Source organism: Pezoporus flaviventris, unplaced genomic scaffold (assembly GCF_033815535.1).
Source record: "Pezoporus flaviventris isolate CSIRO_AGI_PZ_B2104156 unplaced genomic scaffold, CSIRO_AGI_Pfla_v1 ptg000086l, whole genome shotgun sequence".
Taxonomy (NCBI): domain Eukaryota; kingdom Metazoa; phylum Chordata; class Aves; order Psittaciformes; family Psittacidae; genus Pezoporus; species Pezoporus flaviventris.
In genome coordinates, this window is record NW_026892634.1 from 1204247 (window position 1) to 1225905 (window position 21659).

The 21659-nt window shown below is 37.5% G+C and overlaps 1 protein-coding gene across 1 annotated transcript in view; it reads left to right on the forward strand.

The window, feature by feature from the left end:
* Nucleotides 1-17335, forward strand: part of FBN2 (fibrillin 2) — a 156549-nt gene extending 139214 nt beyond the window's left edge. The window contains exons 54-65 of the mRNA XM_061475626.1: nt 439-561; nt 1569-1700; nt 2996-3121; nt 5620-5826; nt 6527-6652; nt 7244-7363; nt 7511-7627; nt 8277-8405; nt 8943-9062; nt 10120-10351; nt 11034-11193; nt 15551-17335. Coding sequence (XP_061331610.1) covers nt 439-561; nt 1569-1700; nt 2996-3121; nt 5620-5826; nt 6527-6652; nt 7244-7363; nt 7511-7627; nt 8277-8405; nt 8943-9062; nt 10120-10351; nt 11034-11193; nt 15551-15925 — 1967 coding nt within the window. The 3' untranslated portion in view covers nt 15926-17335. The remainder of the gene's footprint in view (nt 1-438; nt 562-1568; nt 1701-2995; nt 3122-5619; nt 5827-6526; nt 6653-7243; nt 7364-7510; nt 7628-8276; nt 8406-8942; nt 9063-10119; nt 10352-11033; nt 11194-15550) is intronic.
* The last annotated feature ends 4324 nt before the right edge of the window (nt 17336-21659 follow it).

Below are 21659 nucleotides of genomic sequence, written 5' to 3' on the forward strand. Positions count from 1 at the left end.
GTATTCAAATTAGTTTATTAATGAGACTTGAATTTCATGTCATTGAAAAAGAAGTCCTGAATTGATTTAAGCAGTATTTTCAGGTTATCACATGATTTCCCAAACTGCATGTTGTGGTATGTTACATTATTTAGTTTTTTGTTGGCAAAAAGGGAAGAAGTAACTGTTGATATAAAAAAAAATTTTTTTTTTGGGTCTGTCCAACTTGTCATTCTGAGCTCAAGTAGTTCTATATTTATTATACCATTATTTTTAAGCAGAGCTTTATTCAATTTTCTCTGGGTACTAAAAACCGAACAAACACCCAAAAGTTTCTGGTTTGAATTATTAAACCTCTGATACATTTTAGCTGACAAGAGAAGCACTGGTAGAATAAAATGTCCATGGTGATTGTTCTGAAACTTAGTGGAGAATTACTATTTTATTCCTTCTGTTCAGATATAAATGAGTGTGGCCAGAACCCCTTGCTGTGTGCTTTTCGTTGTATCAACACTCATGGTTCCTATGAATGTACATGTCCGGTTGGCTACGTACTAAGAGAAGACCAAAAGATGTGCAAAGGTAATGACTGATATATAAACTTTAACCTAATTTCCATCATTCTGTACTGGCCAAACATGTTCCAAATATTTCTGTGCATCTTGCACTCTTTGTTTCAGTAGAATGTAGCAAACAGCCCAGCAGATGATGATTTACTCTTTTAGAACTCATGTAAGACCAAGATCTAGTGGAATTTTTTAATCAAGGGTACCCCGTGATGGGGACTTTAAAGCTAAGAAGTGTTGAAGTTTAACACACCTTTAATGTGGCAGGTCAAAGGAGGTGATCCTGCCCCTCTACTCTGCTCATGTGAGACCTCACCTGGAGTATTGTGTGCAGTTCTGGTGTCCTCAGTATAAAAAGGACATGGAACTTTTGGAACAAGTCCAGAGGAGGGTCACAAGGATGATCAGGGAACTGTAGCACCTCCTGTATGAAGATAGGCTGAGGAAGTTGGGGCTGTTCTGCCTTGAGAAGAGAAGGCTGCGTGGACACCTCATAGCAGCCTTCCAGTATCTGAAGAGGGGCTATAAGGATGCTTGGGAGGGTCTATTCAATAGGGACTGTAGTGATAGGACAAGGGGTAATGGGTTAAAACTTAAACAGGGGAAGTTTAGATTGGATATAAGGAGGAAGTTCTTTACCGTAATTAATTTGAGGGTGGTGAGGCACTGGAATGGGTTGCCCAGGGAAGTTGTGAATGCCCCATCCCTGGCGGTGTTCAAGGCCAGGTTGGACAGAGCCTCGGGTGACATGGTTTAGTGTGAGGTGTCCCTGCCCATTGGAGGGGGGTTGGAACTAGATGATCTTAAGGTCCCTTCCAACCTGAACTATTCTATGATTCTATGTGGCAAGATGACAGAAATTAGAAAAATTAGACAACTGCAATTAATCATAGCTATCAGATTTTTCTTCAGTGCTTGCTAGAGAAGTCTGTATCTCATTTTTTTTTTTCTTGAAGAAGTGCTAGTTGTCTTCAATAACTGAAGCTACTGAAAGTTCAAACACAAAATGCAAATTTTTTCCAGATCTAGATGAGTGTGCAGAAGGTCTCCATGACTGTGAATCAAGAGGCATGATGTGCAAAAATTTGATTGGTACCTTCATGTGTGTTTGTTCTCTTGGAATGATCCGGAGACTAGATGGAGAAGGCTGCACAGGTAAAGCTTAGAAAGGAAAGAAGGCATCTCTGAAAACAATCAAGCAAACAAATGAAAAATTCTCTGTATGTGTATATAGTAAACCAGAAAATAGCAACTCATAAAGGTTATTTAAGATAGCAAATAATGTCCAACATGTTAAGCTTTCATTTTTGTCTCATGGTTTGCACTTTATCTATCTGAAAGTAGTTTTAAGTGACTAATAAGTATCTCAGAAGAAAAACTCCAGTTTTGTTTCTTTTGTGGTACAACAAAATCAGAAAGTTTTTCAGACACTTACTAAGTTTAAAAGAGTGAGTTGCCAAACAAAATAGCCCTCGTTTGATGAGTAGAAAGCAAAATCATCCTAAACAAAAAAGTTACATTTAATTTAGCATTAATACTGTTAATAAATAATGTGGAAGTTCCATAAAGAATTAAAGCTGTAAGATATATAAAAGATATGAAGAGCAACAAATGTGGAAAACTCTCGTAGTTCAAAATAATTTTCGATCCTGTAAGGAAGCACAGATTTCCTCCATTTTTTTTTCAATTAGTTTTGGGGAAAATGATAGCTACATTTTGGCAAATTATACTTTCTTCGGTAAGTAAAAAGAGAAAAAAAAAAAAAAAATTAAACATCCATCTCAGCAAATGCTTTAAATGAAAATGAAAATAAAATATTTTAAAATAGTTTTCTTTTAACAACAGAATGAATAGTCTCTTGTAAAGATCTTTATGACCATTTTTCAGGGGAAATAATCTGTATTAACAATAATTTTAATAAATTTTCCGAGGTTTTATTTTAAGCATCTCTAAAGGTGTGTAGTTGCTTACAGTATCTGTGCCATTAGTTATGGAAGAAAATACATTAAGATTATAACCTGTTTCAGGGAAATGGTGTGTGTGTACTGAAACACAACTTATTGCAGGAGAGGTCAAAGGTATTCAGAAGCTTTGAATAATTACAAAGTGAGAATTTATTACTCAAATCATGCATGTATCCCAATTCTATTTTAATGTTACTTGTTACAGAAGTTATGGCTAGAACTTGCTCTGCTGCAAGTGTTTCTGCTTCTTGTTTTAAGTTGCAAAGAATGTACAAAGATTAAAGCTTTCATCCCAGGATTAAGTACATAAGGAATGGAACAGAATAGTCCTATTAGGGAAGTCCTTTCCAGGCTTAATTAGTTGTTGATTTTTCTACTTCTTGCAAATATTTTGAAAATATTGTGCAAAATAATTAATGCATCCTATGAGTCTGATATATTTTCTTGTAACAAATTATTTCAAGTTTTTCTTATGTTTTTACAAAGATGAAAATGAATGCCGAACCAAGCCAGGTATCTGTGAAAATGGTCGTTGTATGAACGTTATTGGGAGCTACCGATGTGAATGTAATGAAGGATTTCTGTCAAGTCCCTCAGGCACTGAGTGTCTTGGTAAATGCCTCTTTCATATACCCTTCATCTTACATTAAAGTATAAAGGATGCAGATTGTAAATTAGGCTTCTGAGTACCTAACAGCTCTCATATCTACAGAAATTAAAAGATCCTTATTAATTAAACAATGATTTGATATTAAATAGTGATAGGAATGTGGAGCATCTTGAGAATGTCAGCTGTGTCAAGCAATCAGGAGTCTCAAATAGAAGTGTTTAAATTCCGAAGGACGTGACTATGATGCTGAGCAACACTATCCAAACAAAGTACAGGTATTTTTAAAGAAGAATCAGACTTTAATTACCTTAGATAGATCAAAAACTGGGATGCAGTGCAAAATTGTTTGCATATCCAGAATTCGATCATAAGCACTGCAACTAGGCATCTCAACTTTTTGTAATTTTAATTCAGATAGTGATTATAGAATCACAGAATGGTTGGGGTTGGAAAGGACCTTAAGATCATCTAGTTCCAAGCCCCCAGCCATGGGCAGGGACACCTTCCACTAGATCATGTTGCTCAAGGCGCTGTCCAACCTGGCCTTGAACACTTCCAGGGACTGGGCAAAATATTATGAATACAAAATGCTAGGATTTCACCAAAACCCTGCAAGATAAATAGAAAAGTTTTGAGGCAGACATGCACATTAAATGCATATGAAGTATTATACATTCATCAATCTGTATTTCTTTTTTAGTGTGTTCAGTTTTGTCATTCCATCTGAGAAATTAATTATTCCATTTTAGAAATCAAACAACTGCAAAACCTTACTTTTCCATTATCATCAGTGTTCATGTGTAGATACCTCAAAGTGTTTTACAGTACTGAGACAGTATGAGTATCTATTAGTATTCTTACATAAAAAAGACTTGCATATTATCTTAACACAAGCACTACAGAAACAATTCCCAGTAAATTGTCATCGGTAGTGTGCTGACTTCAAGGCAAAGCAATAACCTCGGAAGTGCAGGGTATTTCCTAAGGATTAAGACCAGATGGGATGAGTCTGTTAACCCTAGACAGTCATTCATGCCAAGGAAATACCCTGTTTGGAGGTCATTATTGCACTCATATATTTAATATATTATTTTCTTATTAGTTTATGAAAACTGTGCTTTGGGTTAGTTTGCTCATTGCTGCTTTCCCTTCAGGGCTTCCTAGGTCACAGATTACAATGAAAAATTAGTCTGCAAGAAACAAAATATTTCAAAGAATTAAACCTTTAAATAAATGTTAACTCTTAGATTATATTATTTTAAATATATTGTGCAAACCTTTCTATTCTGTTCCCATAAAAACTTATTGCACATCTCAGATTGTGAACAAAGCTTTCTATGTTCTTCAAGTTATAACCCATTAAAACCTGCACAGTATGCCTACCTAGGAGAACAGAAATCTGCTGAGTCTTGCAAATTACTACAGCAAACATGCTGTCTCACACAATTAACGCTTTCAGTGAGGAGAGCTTTATTTGATGTAAACAGTTGCCAGGAATCCAAAGTAAGTTTTGCCTAAAGCCAAAGTTAACATTTTACCTGATTCATGTATAAAATGTGCAGATTCTACTCATAATTGCAAAACAGGTCAGCTAGTTGTTGATACATAAACACATACTGAGGGATTTTAACTTTTAGATTTAAGAGAAAAAAAACATAATCTTCATTTAACCAGAAATGTCTGTCTGACCATAGTTGACATTGTCTGCATTTTAGTTAACAAATAAGACAGGTGACACAGCGTGTTTAGAAGATACCATGCCTGCAAAATTTAGTTTCCATTAGCACTGGAAGCTGGGATCTCTCCTTTCCTCAGCTACCTGTTCGAAGGAAACGTGTAGGAGCTTAATGACTCTGAGATTTTGCTCCACCTTACTGATTGACAGATATTAACTAAAGGGTTTAAAAATTAAGGAAAATAGAATTAGAAAGGGACAGATCAACAGTACGGCCGTATAATTTCTTTTTTTCTTTTCTTTGTCCTGAATGAAAACTGGGAGTACCACTGAAAAGGTACAGGATTGCATAGACACTTTTAAGTGCTAAGTATTTTGTCATTTAACAACAGCAGGATAAATACAGATGGTCAGACATGCTATATTTGCCATTAGAACAAAGAAAGAAAACTTCTAACCCCAGCCCAGGTAAATAATTCAAATGCAAACCAAACAGTCAGCTCAACTTGGCCCACAGCCTGTTTTACTATCAAGCAAGCTCACCAGATATGCCCCAGGGCACAAATTTCCTCGAAGTAAAACTCGTATCCAGCTCTTGCAGGTACTGAACTTTAGATATGTCTGGTATACACTTGTAATGGCAGCAGATTATCAGAAGACACAACAAATCTGAAAGCCTAAGTCAAAATGGACTTTATAGACTGGTTGCTAATATCTTCTAGTGCTTGCCTGTGTTGACAAAGAGCCAGAATAATACATCAGATGCTAGATGGATCAGATGTTTATCTCCTCCTCTTTCATGATCTCTCTACTTCTTTCTTACAGATAATCGCCAAGGGTTTTGCTTTGCTGAAGTTTTACAGACAATGTGTCAGATGGCTTCAAGCAGCCAGAATCTTGTCACTAAAACTGAGTGCTGCTGTGATGGAGGCCGTGGCTGGGGTAACCAGTGTGATCTCTGTCCGTTTCCCGGAACCACCCAATATAAGAAACTCTGTCCACATGGACCAGGTTATACTACAGATGGAAGAGGTATTTGCAGGGATGAAAAGAGGCAGAAAAGGGAAAAAGAATATGTTCACATATTTAAGGAAATGCAAAATTCTCTTTGAAGTTCCTTCTAAGAATTTCCTGTAAAGCAACAGAGCTTGATTTTTCAAATGCTGCTGAGAGACCAGAAATTAAAAACACCTTTAAACAGTAGCTGCAATCATCATACTTACAGCTGTGCAGGATTTTCAGGGTTGGGTTCTAAAACAGACAGTACCAACCAGTAACTAAAAGCTAGAAATGATCCCAAAGCTTTTGTATGCTGAAAAGTTGCATACGTGGCAAAGGCAGTAACAGTTTTTCTAACAACAGTCTCACTGAATTCTTTGTGGTTACTGTTTTCAAAGAGGGAGCAGAAATTAGCATTCAGTTTTAAATTGTGGTGAAAAATTTTTGACATCATGTAACTGGTCATAAGAAAATTCACATCTATGGGGTTTGTATTTTGAGTTAGCAGAACTTTAACATGAATACCCAACAAAATTTCAGGAAGGTTTTGATACAAAAAACAACAGTGAAATTTTGAAGGATGTTTGACTTTGAATTCAGATTTATTTTTAAAGAGAAGAAAGGATAAAGTGCCGATTGGAAGCATGATGATGAGGAAATACGCAAAGATGGAAGAGCAGAAAAAAGCTGAATTTGAAACTAAAAAATTATATTTTTAATATTTTCCATACAGATATTGATGAATGTAAGGTCATGCTAAACCTATGTAGAAATGGACAGTGTATTAATACTATGGGTTCTTTCCGATGCTTTTGCAAAGTTGGCTATACCACTGACATAAGTGGCACATCTTGTAACGGTAAGATTCAGCATCTTAATCATCAGTTATGGTTTTTAATTGGTATGTAAAGACATATCAACCTCTGTAAATTTTGTATCAAGGCACTTTTTTCTCTTTATTGCTTTTCTATCTTTCTTAATACACGCCTGTGGCTTTGTATTTCACTTGGGGATATAAAGAAACAAGCTGTACTAGCAATATTCCTGGAATAGAATGAATAATGAAATATGTTTCAGCTGTATAACCATTTTGACTGACAACCCAGGTCATTACTTCATGGTCTACATTTTCGCACTTCCCTGTTGGTTAACACATCTAAGTATACCATAGAATGCCCAAAAATAAATATTTTGTCTTTCAGTGAAAATATTAATTGCACTGTCACTCTAGTCTATTACTCTTCCAAGACATTCAATTTGTCACTGTAGCAGCAACTCCATAGAAACTCCACAGCAACACATCCATATAGAAAAAAATAGGAACTCTGAGCAAATGTAAATTGGGTACTTTTTCTACAAACATTTTTTTCTAAATAAAATGCTGTTCAGAAAACACCCTTCAAAGATGAAGAAATCAGTACAAAAGATACTTAACATTTTCTCTTTTTAGATCTTGATGAGTGCTCCCAGTCTCCTAAACCATGCAATTTCATCTGCAAGAACTCAGAAGGGAGCTATCAGTGCTCATGTCCTCGGGGCTACATTCTTCAAGATGGAAAGACATGCAAAGGTAAAGAAAGTTATGCACAGTGACTTCTGCAGATTTTTTTGCAGCTTGATTTAAAAGGAAATAGTTTTGAAGTGGGATATTTTTTCAGGTTAGACTAAATGTACCTCTTTTTATTGACTTTTCTGAAGACAATATCTCTTATTTCAGATCTTGATGAATGTCAAACCAAACAACACAATTGCCAGTTTCTCTGTGTCAACACACTTGGAGGATTCACCTGCAAATGTCCACCTGGTTTTACACAACATCACACAGCTTGTATTGGTAAAAACATTAGTTTTCTTGCATCAGATTTTTTGTTAAAACAGCATTCTCAATTCTCATTCATTTCTTCTGCTCTTTATAAACAGTATTAATACAGAGAAATAGTGCTGGGAGTCCAGAAAACAGATTTTGAAAAGCTACAATTATAGCTCTATCACTCTATCCACCATTCATATTTTCTTGCTTAGTAGGTTGTTCATATTTAATACATGTTATTATAGTCTACATATAACCACATGGAGACAAAGGGGTGAAGTATAAAAATCTTATATAAAAATGTAGTTAAACAATACCAAACTGCATTTTTTTTTTTTAATACAGATGTCTTTAGATCTTAAACACTCATATGAATCTTGCCAACTGAAACTATCTTGGTTCAGCTGATAAAGAAGTGCAGCATTTCTGCACTGTCAGCAATTACATACCTGGGTCTTTTACACTCAACTGAATTACAACTTACATTTTCAGTTTTTACTCATAGCCCTACATGAGTCATCAGGTCATCTGACACTTAAATGTGAAAAGCTTATATTTTCAAAATAAACTCTTGCACCTCTGTGGATTTCAACCTTCTCAGAAATGTTATATGAACATGTCTAAAATCATGCCACTAGGTGTACCAACCTTCTCTCTCCTCTGCATTTTCAAGATAACAATGAATGTGCTTCTCAACCATCGCTTTGTGGATCAAAAGGAATTTGCCAAAACACCCCTGGGAGTTTTATGTGTGAATGTCAAAGGGGATTTTCTCTGGATTCTACTGGGCTAAACTGTGAAGGTAACTAGTGAAGGTCAAATTTTTTCTTTATGGTGCAAATCCCTACTTCTATGTCTAGTGAATCCTGTGATGTCGAAGACAGATATAACAGAATACCCCTGCAAAGATAAGCACTTTATATCCAAATTTGTTATATATTCCTCATATTCAAACACTTCAGTATATTCCAGGAAACTGAAATCTTAGTCCTACATAGTTCGTTTGAAAACTGAAATAAAAAAATAAACCATTCAGATTCTAAACATTACATCAAAGCAACATCCTATGGCCTTACCAGGAGTAGTGGCTTGTCTACAAATCTGAGTAGTATAAAGGCTCACAAGCTCTGGCTGGATTATCAATAGCTAGAAAGAATACTGCATTAATTGATGTCAGGCTTTTCGAAAGGCCAGCTTCAGTGGTGCTTCCATCTTACAGCAGTAGTTCTCTGTCATAATTGTGGGTGTTTCAATGATTATGATCAAAGCAAATAGTGTTATTTGGCACTGTGTATAATCGTGTGTTCTTTCATGTTCTACTTCTCTCTGGATTGCAAAGATGTGGATGAATGTGATGGAAACCATAGGTGCCAGCATGGCTGCCAAAACACCCTGGGTGGATACAGATGTGGATGTCCACAAGGATATGTTCAGCATTACCAGTGGAATCAATGTGTTGGTAAGGAAACAGCACAGGATACATTTAATCAGCAAAGGTGCCGTAATGTTTATAGTGATGACTGCTAGGCGAGGACAAGAATGGAGAGAACAAAGGGTATACAGACACAGATCTTTTTTAACTTTCTCCCCCTCCTTCCACACATTTACTACGCCACAACATACATCAATGACGTAAGGTTAACAAGAAAACACATTCACCCTGTTGAAACTCTGTGTGACAGATTTTCCTGGTGAAGCCTAAATTCTGACTCCATTCTCCTCATAAAAATCTCCATCTTAAAAAGTGGAAAGATGTTCTTTGAAGCTTTTTTGAAAGTATCAATCTAAATACCTTTTCTGGGAAAGAATTTAAAAAAAAGTAAATCCCAACATTCATCAGTAAGAATCATTCACTATATTAGCAAATTGAGACTATTACAGAATAGCATCTATATTGAAGGGGGAGAAATAGTATCAACGTAACCATTAAGGGTTTCTTACTTTCACAATATAGCCTGGAAAAAAATCAGTCCCCCATACTGGAGGAGTCATCTTCTCTTTATCTTAACACCCACAAGGTGAAGATTATGATATTTCTTATTCTTTTTGTTTGGCTAATATTTAGATTGTCTTTCCACTCACAGAGCCTGCAGGTTTCCACCACAAGTGTGTGCTAATTTGGCTCCATCACTAGCTGCTCAGGAACACCGTCATGCTTGAAGCATGACTGGAGTTCCAGCTCATTTCTCCTCTGTGGACCTTATATGATAGCAGTTTGCCCTGGGAGGGGAAAGAGGACCCCTAAGCAAAACAGTAGACGTATCTTGAAGGAAGGGGAAACACTGGGTCAGTATAAGTTTAACAGTAATATTATTCTGACATACTTAACAGCCCAGTTGCATGTGTTTGGGACCTTTGCCAATATACTTTTTCTTCAGTAATCAAATCTCTATGGGGTAATGAGGTCAAGGATGTAGCAGAGCACTAGGACTTGCAGGTACTCTGATTTGTTAGCTATATCATGCTTGCCTGATGTTTATCAGATTGGAAGATGCCAATATTGTTTTGTTTACTAGATGAAAATGAATGCTCCAATCCTAATTTATGTGGCTCTGCTTCTTGTTACAACACACTTGGAAGTTACAAGTGTGCCTGCCCATCTGGATTTTCATATGACCAATTCTCTAGTGCATGCCATGATGTGAATGAGTGTTCTTCTACCAAGAACCCCTGCAATTATGGTTGTTCCAACACTGAAGGTGGTTATCTTTGTGGCTGCCCACCTGGCTATTACAGAGTTGGACAAGGGTGAGTATTTCCACACAGTCATTCATCAAAGATACATTCAGAGGGCTATAAAAAAGGCTGGATTGACCCTAGTCAGGCTAAAGAACAGAAGTGCAAATGAAGAACAGGCTGCTAAGTCATCCTTTCTACTCCCTTTGCTCACAATATCCAAAGGTGGAAAAAATCACATGTCCATACATGCAGCATGACACATTTTGAATCTAGTATATGAGTAAAATGAAACAATTAGTTCTGTTTTCCACTTAGTATCAGCACAAGAACACTCCTTCACAAACCTGCTCAATGCGGAATTCTTACTGCATAAAACTAGGTAACATCTGTACTGAGATCATGAGGGGGTTAAACCCCACTGATCAACCCAGAACATTAAACACAAACATGTACATGACAACGGCTATATACTTTGGTTCTAAAGTTCACAGCAAGCTAGTTTTTGCTCTGTTTCTTTGTAAAACTTGTAAATTATAACGAAAAAAACCCTAAAGGCATTCAGCCAGTGGTGGTATTTCATTCAGTATGCCACAGTAGCATGAAGAAAATTAATGCAAAAATCTCCTGCTGAGGGAAGGGAAAGGAAAGGGGATACAGACTGTGGTACGGATTACATACACTCACTTCCCATTTAACAGGACAATTCATAAAACTGCAAGAAGTTACTAAACCAGATGTTTCTATTCACTAGCCACTGTGTCTCAGGGATGGGATTTAACAAAGGCCAGTACCTGCCACTGGATGGAGATGCTGATGAAGATAATGCTTTGTCACCTGAAGCATGTTATGAATGCAAAACCAATGGCTATTCCAAAAAAGACAACAGGAAGAAGAGAAGTGCTAATTACACTGTACGTACCACAATAAATAAGCACTACAATGTACTTTGAGCTATTTTCAGAAATATGAGACTTAACACTATTAGTAAATTGAGGTATTTTTTTAGCAGGCCACATTCAAAGGCAAAAATCTTTTTTCCTGTGCCTCAGTGTTTTTTCACACTTGGGTCTATTGGCAGGAATGATGTGATGATCAGAAAGACATAAAGAACTATGAACAGACAAAGTTTTAAAGGTTTTAAAACTTATAAATAATCCTTTGTAGTGTGACATGTGGTCTAGTTCCTCAAAATATATTCAGGGAAATAAATTTCCTATAATTACAGAGAGCTAGGGAACTCGTCATGTCTGCAATCTGTTCTGCTGTCAGGAAGAGACTGGATGACATCTTATGGTCTGGGTCAGCTAAATAAGTCTTCTTGCAGATAACTGTAGTCCAAGCGTCTAGTCCGTTGCTCACAAATGTGGCGGACTAGAGTTCATGAACAACTGATACACGTAAGTCCTATATTTGCAGAATTGCTGAGGGTATTAGAAAATTACACTTCAAAACTTACTGCATTGTATGGGCTTATAAAAATAATTCCTGGGTCATACAAAAGGACAGCCCTACTTCTTACACCTTTTAGATGCATTTTTTGTCAAAAATTCTAAGTGTGTGCATATCTGTTACCTGCGTTATCTCTATGGTAGGATGTTGTCGTTAGCATTAGCTCTGGTCTTGAAATCTGTAGTAATGGCTACATGACTGAGATGGTCGAACATGGTTGCGATGGTCGAGTTAGAGATCTTCAGGACAGTGAGAAGAGCGTGCAGCAAGCTCACTGCTCTGGACTTCAGGAGAGCAGACTTAGGCCTCTTCAGGAACCTGCTTAGTAAGGTTCCATGGGATATAGCTCTAGAGGGCAGGGAGGCCCAAGACTGTTGGTTGATATTCAAGGTTGATACTGCAAGCTCAGGAGTGTTGCATCCAAACTACAAGGAAGTGCAGCAGCAGGGCCAGGAGACCTCCCTGGATAGATAAGGAGCTGCTGAGGAAATTTTGAGGGGAAAAAAGAGGCTTATAAAAAGGTGGAAGCAAGGACAAGCGGCCTGGGAAGAATACAGGGATGTTGTCTGTGAAGCTAGCGACCAGGTTAGGAAAGCTAAGGCCCAGCTGGAATTAAACTTGGCTAGGGATGTGAAAGATAACAAGAAGGGATTCTATAGGTATGTAGTGCATAAGAGACAGACTAGGATCAACATGGGCCCACTCCGGAAGCTATCAGGAGAACTGGCTACCCTGGATTTGGAGAAGGCTGAGGTTCTTAATGACTTCTTTGCCTCATTCTTCACTGGCAAAGGCTCTGACCACACCACCCAGGTCTTGGAAGGCAGACCACCTGTGGGTCCTGAAGGAGCTGGCAAATGAAGTTGCTAAGCTACTGTCCATCATATTTGAAAAATCATGGCAGTCACATGAAGTTCCTGATGACTGGAAAAAGGGAAATATAACCCCCATTTTCAAGAAGGGGAAAATGGATGACCCGGGCAATTACAGACCAGTCAGTCTCACCTCTGTGCCTGGCAAAATCTTGGAGCAGATTCTCCTGGAGGCCATGCTAAGGCACACAAAAAACAACAAGGTGCTTGGTGACAGCCAGCATGGCTTCACTAAGGGGAAATCCTGCCTGACCAATTTGGTGGCCTTTTATGATGGGGCTACAGAACTGATGGACAGGGGTAGAGCAGTTGACGTCATCTACCTGGACTTGTGCAAAGTGTCCCACATGACTTCATTGTTTCTAAATTGGAGAGACATCAGTTTTATAGATGGACTACTCAGTGGATAAAGAACTGGCTGGATGGCTGCAAGCGAAGAGTTGTGGTCAATGGCTCAATGTCCATCTGGAGACCAGTAATGGGTGGTGTACCTCCAGTGCAGTTGATACGCTGGAGGGAAGGAATGCCATCTAGAGGGAACTTGACACGCTTGTGAGGTGGGCTGATGTGAACGTTATGAAGTTTAACCAAGCCAAGTGCAAGGTCCTGTACTTGGGTTGAAGTGATCCCAGGCACAGCTACAGGTTGGGCAGAGAAGAGATTCAGAGCAGCCCTGTGGAGGAGGACTTGGGGGTGTTGGTTGATGAGAAAATGAACACGAGCCAGCTTCAGTGTGCGCTTGCAGGCCAGAAAGCCAACTGTATCCTGGGCTGCATCAAAAACAGCGTGACCAGCAGGTCGAAGGAGGTGATCCTGCCCCTCTACTTTGCTCTTGTGAGACCTCACCTGGAGTATTGTGTGCAGTTCTGGTGTCCTCAACATAAAAAGGACATGGAACAGTTGGAACAAGTCCAGAGGAGGGCCATGAGGATGATCAGGGGACTGGAGCACCTCCCGTATGAAGACAGGCTGAGGAAGTTGGGGCTGTTCAGCCTGGAGAAGAGAAGGCTGCGTGGAGACCTCATAGCAGCCTTCCAGTATCTGAAGGGGGCCTATAGGGATGCTGGGGAGGGACTATTCATTAGGAACTGTAGTGACAAGGGGTAACAGGTTAAAACTGAAACAGAGGAAGTCTAGATTGGACATAAGGAGAATTTTTTACTTTAAGGGTGGTGAGGCACTGGAATGGGTTGCCCAGGGAAGTTGTGAATGCTCCATCCCTGGCGGTGTTCAAGGCCAGGTTGGACAGAGCCTTGGGTGACATGGTTTAGCATGAGGTGTCCCTGCCCATGGGAGGCGGATTGGAACTAGATGATCTTAAGACCTTTTCCAACCCGAAGTATTCTATGATTCTATGTGCTAGTTACACTGAAAGAATGGGGAAACAAGTCTGCTTTCTAAATGGATAAGGACATACAACAATGCAGAATCTTCAGCCTTAGTACACACTACTTTGTATTATGCCATCAAAACCAGTTCTTGCATTGGTGAAGTGCCTAAAGACACAAGTAAACCTGAGATTTCTGCTCCAAAGCACATAGTGTTAGCACTTAAAATCTAAATGCTTGATTTCCCCACACACATCCCTTCCCTCCTACACTTCCCACAACTATCCCTTTTCCACACTGCCCATCCCATTGGACCTGTTCCAGATGGGATTCTGTGGTCAAGTCACCACAGAAATACATGCATGTTTTGAAAAGCATTTCTTCTGTTGCATGGGTAATTTTATATCTAGTTCATAATTCTTATATCTGATGATTTTTTCATTGCATTAACCTGTTCAGTTTCTAGTACTAGAACTACCAGAGCAGTGAAAGCAGACAGTTTCATGTCCATAAAACTATGTGAAAAGAGAAATCATCTCATCACTAATGACATCTGTAGAGTGTGGTATTTAAAACACTACAGTAGTTAGTCCTGTTCACAGTTTTCCTTGTTTTCATGATGTGTTTTTAATTACATTACATATTAGTACACATATGTACTCGAAGATTGGAATTCTCTCAGAGAAAGAAATCCTTTGCTGTCTTTACAGGCTTGAAAGGATCTTGACATGTAGGCTAGACACCTCATGTAGTATTAGGTTTTCTAAAGAAGACTACAGCCAGTATATTTTTGTAGAAGCACTTTCAAAAGTTGTTGCTTGTTAGCTGGCTTTTCTCAGTATGTACTCATTCTTGCCCCTAACCCCTGCCGTGAATTCACAGCTAACACCTCTGGACAGATTCACACCTGCAACATAACTGTACTGAAGCTCAAATTTAAAAAGCGCACGACTGATTTGTCAGAACAACAATGCTGGGATGTTTTTTCACACTTCTTTCAGTAGTTTGAATAGAATATAATTGGAAAACATGATGTACTAGCCCTTTCTGTAGAAGGCTATTCAGCAGTTCTCTCCTTACTTGAATTTCCTTGAGATGATGAAGGAAGATTATTTGTACTTCCTCATCACCAAATGCTGAGCTTGCTTAGAAGCCAGGATTCAAGAAAACAGTTTTAGCAGAAGTTTCAGGGAATTCCCATACAGTGTTGTGACACATGTTTCTGTAATGTTCCTCACTGAAGTTGATCATAAGAACAAGACTGTCTCGTGTACAGTCTGCAGTAGTAAACATAGGTCTGTTCTTCACATGGACTTTTTGCAAGCATGAAATTACACATAATCTGAAAAGAATCTGAAATCTGAGACTCCTCTGTAGACCTGATGCTGTAACTTTAATTATCCTGTTAAGCCTTTGTGAGAAGCCTTAAGATTTATAGTGTATGTTATGCAGAATCAAGGAGCTCTCCCAGGTGGAATTGTTTTACAATTGCCTTTTTTTTTTACAGCTAGATTTTGACAAATGCAGAAACTGTAAATAATTTCTTATTATTCTTCTCTCAGTGCGAGTGAATATCTGTTCCTCTCCTGCTCTAAACAATCCTCCCTTCTTTACTTCAGATTGAGCAGATTAGCTTGGAAAGTCTGGACATGGATAGTCCTTTAAAGATGAGAGTCAACATTTCTAGGCTTGACAGCAAGCAGCATATCCTAGAACTCATGCCAGCCATTAAGCCCCTTACCAACCACATGCGCTACATCATCACACTTGGCAATGATGATGGCATCTTTCAAATCCACCAAAGGGATGGACTGAGTTATTTGCACACAGTTAAGAAAAAGTCGGTGCCTGGAACTCACACACTGGAAATCATTAGCATTCCTCTATACAAGAAAAAGGAGCAAAAGAAACTGGAAGACAGCAATGAGGACAACTACCTCCTAGAAGAGCTGGGGGAAGCTCTCAGAATGAGGCTGTGGATAGACCTGTACTAGCCATCTTCCAGACTGAGTCCTGTTCTTCAGTCACTTCTGTTCACCTATCTACACACCTGAGCATATTTGCTTTTCAAAGGCTTTGAAACAGCCACTGACTTTTGGGGGAGAGAGAAGAGAAGACCCCTTTCTTTCCATCCTCCTGAGACTGCAGAACCACCCTTGCAGGAGGGTAACTTAAACTTTGCCACCACCAAAACTTTGGTTACAATGGTGATCATGGTTACTGTATCTTTTATATAACCTCAATTTACAGTATATTTAAAAGCTAAAGTTTGAGAAGTCATCATATGGCACTAAATGGAACAAAAATGTGAGCAGTCTGTAACACTTTCGGTATTTTGCTATAGTTCCTAATTAAAAAAATATAGAAGTTTATTTATTTTTAATGCAGTAATATATGGAGAAAATAACAAATTATGTAAACAAAAAGGGAAACTTGCTTGGGTTTCTTTGGATTTTTAAATTTGAGATACAACATTTTAGAGGTACTGTCTTAATTAAAAAAAAAAACAAAAAGATTTGAAAGATGCTTCCTCTTCTATTTGGGCCAGTCATCCAAATAGTATATAAGTAATTTTAAAATGAGCTGAAAGAGCACTATAGTGCATCTTCTGATATTCTAAAGTGCTCTTGCAAAGCTTTTGAGTATTAAAAAACAAAAAACAAAAAACTTAAAGGACAAGAATTATAATATCAGTCTCTGCAGAGATCATATTTCACAGCAGCTCAATAGGATTGTATTTTGTATTCTGAATCAGCTACATCAAATAATGGGAGACACAGCCACTGTAGCAAAATACCTTGACTGCTTTTAATACCATTAGAATCACAGAACCAAACTCTACTGTACTACCTTCCAATAATCAAAAAGAACCACACATGCAACCACAGCTCACTTTCAGAAAACATGCTCTACAAACTTGTATTACAGTAGGCAGCTGAAGAAAATGTCTCTCTGAAGGGAATACATGATGTTTCATACTGTTTGGTGCTAGCTTGAATTAATGGTGCTTTTACTAAAAACTGAGAGCTGTATCGGGACTGCTATATGTGCAAACTAATTATGCAGTGCAGACAAGGAAAATGTGTATTTGAAATCCATTTGTTAGAAGTTTCATTAATACTTTAATTATACACCTTATGCCTCCTTTTATCATAGCTTTTTTTTGTAAGAAAAGATGTTTGTACAATGAGTTGACATTAGTTTACTTTAGCATTTTTTAAAAAATGTTGTACCATTATGGGTTAAGTGTATGTTTCAGTGGTGTTTTTTTTTTGACAGCTGATTCCTGTAACTAGTCATGTAACAGAATTTCATATGTGAAAATAGCCAAAGCACATGGTGACTCTAGGATTGTTTCAATCACATATCAGTGCTGACCAAAGATTAAATCAAGTATTTTTTTCTTTCCTTTTTTTCTTTTTTCCTTTCTTTTCTTTTCTTTTCTTTTCTTTTTTCTTTTCTTTTCTTTTCTTTTCTTTTCTTTTCTTTTCTTTTCTTTTCTTTTCTTTTCTTTTCTTTTCTTTTCTTTTCTTTTCTTTTCTTTTCTTTTCTTCTTTTCTCTTTTCTTTTCTTCTTTTCTTTTTTCTTTTCTCCTTTCCTTTCCTTTCCTTTCCTTTCCTTTCCTTTCCTTTCCTTTCCTTTCCTTTCCTTTCCTTTCCTTTCCTTTCCTTTCCTTTCCCTTTCCTTTCCCTTTTCCTTTTCCTTTTCCTTTTTTCTTTTTTTCTTTTTCCTTTTTCCTTTCCTTTTCCTTTCCTCTCCTCTTTCTTTTTGAGTTTGGGGATTTTGAAAAGAAAAAACTTTGTACATTTTTTATCATGTTTGTAAAAAAAAAAAAAAAGTTTTGTTTGAGGGTCTGTATCAGCAAGACAACTTTCCTTGCAATAAAGCTTATTTTGGGTTAGTTTGTTGGTTTTTTTTTCTGTGAAATGTCTGTGTTCTTGCCAAAAAATAAGCATCTAATTGTAAATCTGAAGGATTGAGAGCAGAAAAAAAAACCTGGTATGTGCAAACTCTTCTTCACTCGCATTTAAGGTTAAACAGCCTTTGCTGACTTAGTGTCTCTATCATGACAGAGCTGAAAACAGTCCTTACAACATTAAAACTCTGCCTCAACTCTCTCAAAATCTGTCATATATTAGGTTCAAGTGGGCTGGAATAACTTGCTTAAGTATTTGCTTATCCATGTAAAGAGGACACAAGGACTATCACAATTTAATAATTCATCTGTAAAAAAAAAAAAAAACAACAAAAAACCCCCAAACAAACAAAAAACCCCACCAAACTACAAAATCCCATATGTTTAAGAGGAGTGTAAAATCTGCAGCCTACCTCAATAGCAAAAATCTGGTAAGACCATCAATGAAGGTACTTTTGCTTGCTGGCAGTCTCTTCCTTGAATGCCCTTCATTAGGTCACAGTCAAACACAAAAGTGCAAAAAATACTTTTTTCTTAAAGCATGCAAGGTTTCCACAAAGACCTCGTTGCCTACGCTGTCTTTTTATTCTGTTCTAAGTGGTGATTGTTTTTAAGTAATAGCCAATACTAACTGTGTTTTTGTCACAGCGATAATACCTAAAGGGAAATTCAACCCACTGGGTTAAGCACTGAATTAAGAAGCAAAATGGTTTTTTATCTGTTCTCTTTAGTTTCTGAAAATAATACAAGACTTAGACTGCACCAGCAGAATTAGCCCTATATTTTCTATTGTTTTTCTGGTGGTGTGGTGTTTCACAAGTTTGTTGCATTAAAAGCCAAGTTGCAGGTCTAAGGTTCCAATTACTGGATGCAGTAACAGTGAGCTTTCCTAGTGTTTGAGAACTTTTTTTCAGCATAAAATCGTTCTTCCCCATGTTTTCAAAGATCCAAACTAACATACTTGTCCTGCACACTGCTGTGCTCTCTGCTTCCCTAAATTATTCAGAGTGTTTAAGAGAAAAACAAGTTTTTTAAGAAAATCATATATTTAAATTTCAGTCACGAAATAATCAGGCATAATGGCACTGTAATTGTTTTCATAATTACTGACTTATTTGATAGAAGTTACTTGCCTTGTGTATTCCTTGTAATCTGTAAGCATTCAGATTTATGTGACATCTAATAGTGCATCAATTTAAACAAGACAATATGATACTGCCTGGAATCAGACTTACTTGACATTATTTTTGGATGTGGTCATGCAAGTTTCATTATGATTCAGAGCTTCTTTTGGGTAAAATGACTGATGTCTACAGAAAGAAAAAGACCTCCAGGTAAAAAAAAAAACTGATAAAAATATCCTCCACAGCATTGACTTAACAACTCTAACAGTTAGCTTCCAAGACGGCTACTCTCTGTCCAAAATGGGAGCTTTCCAGAAAACACTTAATGCAATAAAAGCCAAGAGACTGAACACAGTAGAGCATTATCCTTTTTTCCAAACTCTCAAAAAAGGAGGGAAAATAGTAAACTCTTACCAACAACTCTTCTGAGGCTACAAGTTCTGGAGAGTTTTATTGGCAGACAGAGATTATTTGTGTGTGTCATGTACACTTGGTAGATTCAAAGCCTTTTTTCTAAACAAGAAATTATCATCAAATAACACTGTGTTAACTAATCATACACTAATTACAAAGTATAAAAAAATACCATATTCTTTTACTAGAAAGGCAGCATTATTCTCTACCATCTTAAAATGCACAAGATAGTTATGCACAATGCCTAAAAAGTCACACGCATCTTCAAATCAATACAGATGAAAAAGTATCTTCCTTTCCACCCAACCTGTCACAGTAGGTACATCCCTTTCTCCAAACTGTACTCTTAAATAACCTCTAGTCTTTCTAAATATTTGATGAGAAAGCTGACCACACATGTGTACAAAGTGTTCCAGAAAGCTACAAAAGGGCAAAATATGTTGCTAAAAGTAAAATGAAAAGTCTTGCTATTTAAAAGGCTGCAGTATAAATCTCTTGGCAACTTGGAGCAAGACTGTAGTGAGTGCAAGTAACATCTAAGCTAGGCCTAGGCAGTGGGGACTTCACCGGTACACTCTGGCTCTTCTAGCAAGTCTGTGATACTTCCTTACTGTAATAATTCTAAAATACATACATATAAATAATTTATAACCTACAATTTCTTTTTGAGGAAAATCTTTCAGTTCTTTCCAGCTTTATGCAAGGACGCAACCCCTCAGCTGAACACCAGTGAGTCATACAAGTAGCAACTGACTATACTCAGACACTAACACTGTGAAGCATACATAGGTCTATATCTAATAGATCTAACCTAAGGAAAAAAAAAATCCACATATTGAAAACATAACCATTCTCACAGTTTTACCAGCAGGAGTATTAAAGCACAGGGAAAGCTAAAAATGTCATAGAATCATAAAATGTTTTGGGTTGGCAGGGACCTTAAGATCATCTAGCTCCAACCCCTCTGCCATGGGCAAGGCCACCTTCCACTAGACCAGATCACTCAAGACCCTACCCACCCTTGCCTAGAGCACTGTGGAGACGGTGTGGAGATAGATAGCTTGTGAAGTTCATTATTCTTCTCCCTACCCTGTGTTTTTAGACCTGCACTCATCCCTAAGAAAAAAAAAAAAAAAAAGGGTGGATGTGTGGGACATCAAATAACCACCAGGGCATAACCTTCAAATGAACCTTAAGGTTTTTTTAAAAACATTAGTTTTAAGATAAAAATCAATACACAGGTCAACTACATCACCAGAAGGCACAGTTGGGATAGCTATCCTGGCTGTGTCCCCACTGAACTTCTTGTGCACTCTCACATGGCAGGGAAAAATTAAAAGCAGAAAAGGCCTTGATTCTGTGTAGGCACTGCTCAGCAATAACTAAAATATCCCTGAGATATCAACACTGTTTTCAGCGCAAATCCAAAAGATAGCCTCATAATAGTTACTATGAAGAAAATTAAATATCCAGGCCAAAAAAAGCACAACATGCATGCATTATTGAATCAAGGTGTACGAAACAAAACAGGTTTAGTTCTGACCACCTGAAGGATGACCTTTTCTCATTATGCAAAATGGGCTGCTTTGATTTGAAGTAATTGCTTCTTTACCTTGAATTAGAAAGGACTGGTCACCTGTTAACGTTTAATGTCAATGAGGAAAAGCTGCTTAGTATAACACATCTGGTATGCTATAATGAGATAAGAAGTTTACGTCACCATTTTGAGCATGTATTATTATCTGGGTGTATGCACAATTAACCCATGATGAAATGATCAGACTTGGGAATTTTGAGAAGAACTGTGGAAAACCCCAACAATTTCTACCTCTTCAAACCAGCTTTTCATCTATAACCTTCATATTATATGCTGAAACTCTCAAAACTAAGATTAATTTGCCAGTAGCAGTCTCCCTTTCAACCTACTGACTCAGCAACGCCTAACACACAGCCCTAACCTACTCTTGCATCCTCAGCTTCCAAGCTGCACTTGCTCCCAGGTCCTAGTTTTATGAGGAACCACAGTCTTTAGCTTCAGTGCTGGAACAACATCTGCAGTCCCGCACCATCTGGTAGTCACTAAGTTCCTTTCTTTTTCCATCTGGATTACTCATAAATTATGCAAACAGTAACTTCATAATTACTGTGACACATTTTTTAAGACCATTATACTGTCAAATAACTGCTATTATTTGGCACAGAGTTGCTAGATGTTTTATTTTCATGGCATTAATTCAAGTACACAGATGAAGAATATAATATATTCATTCATGA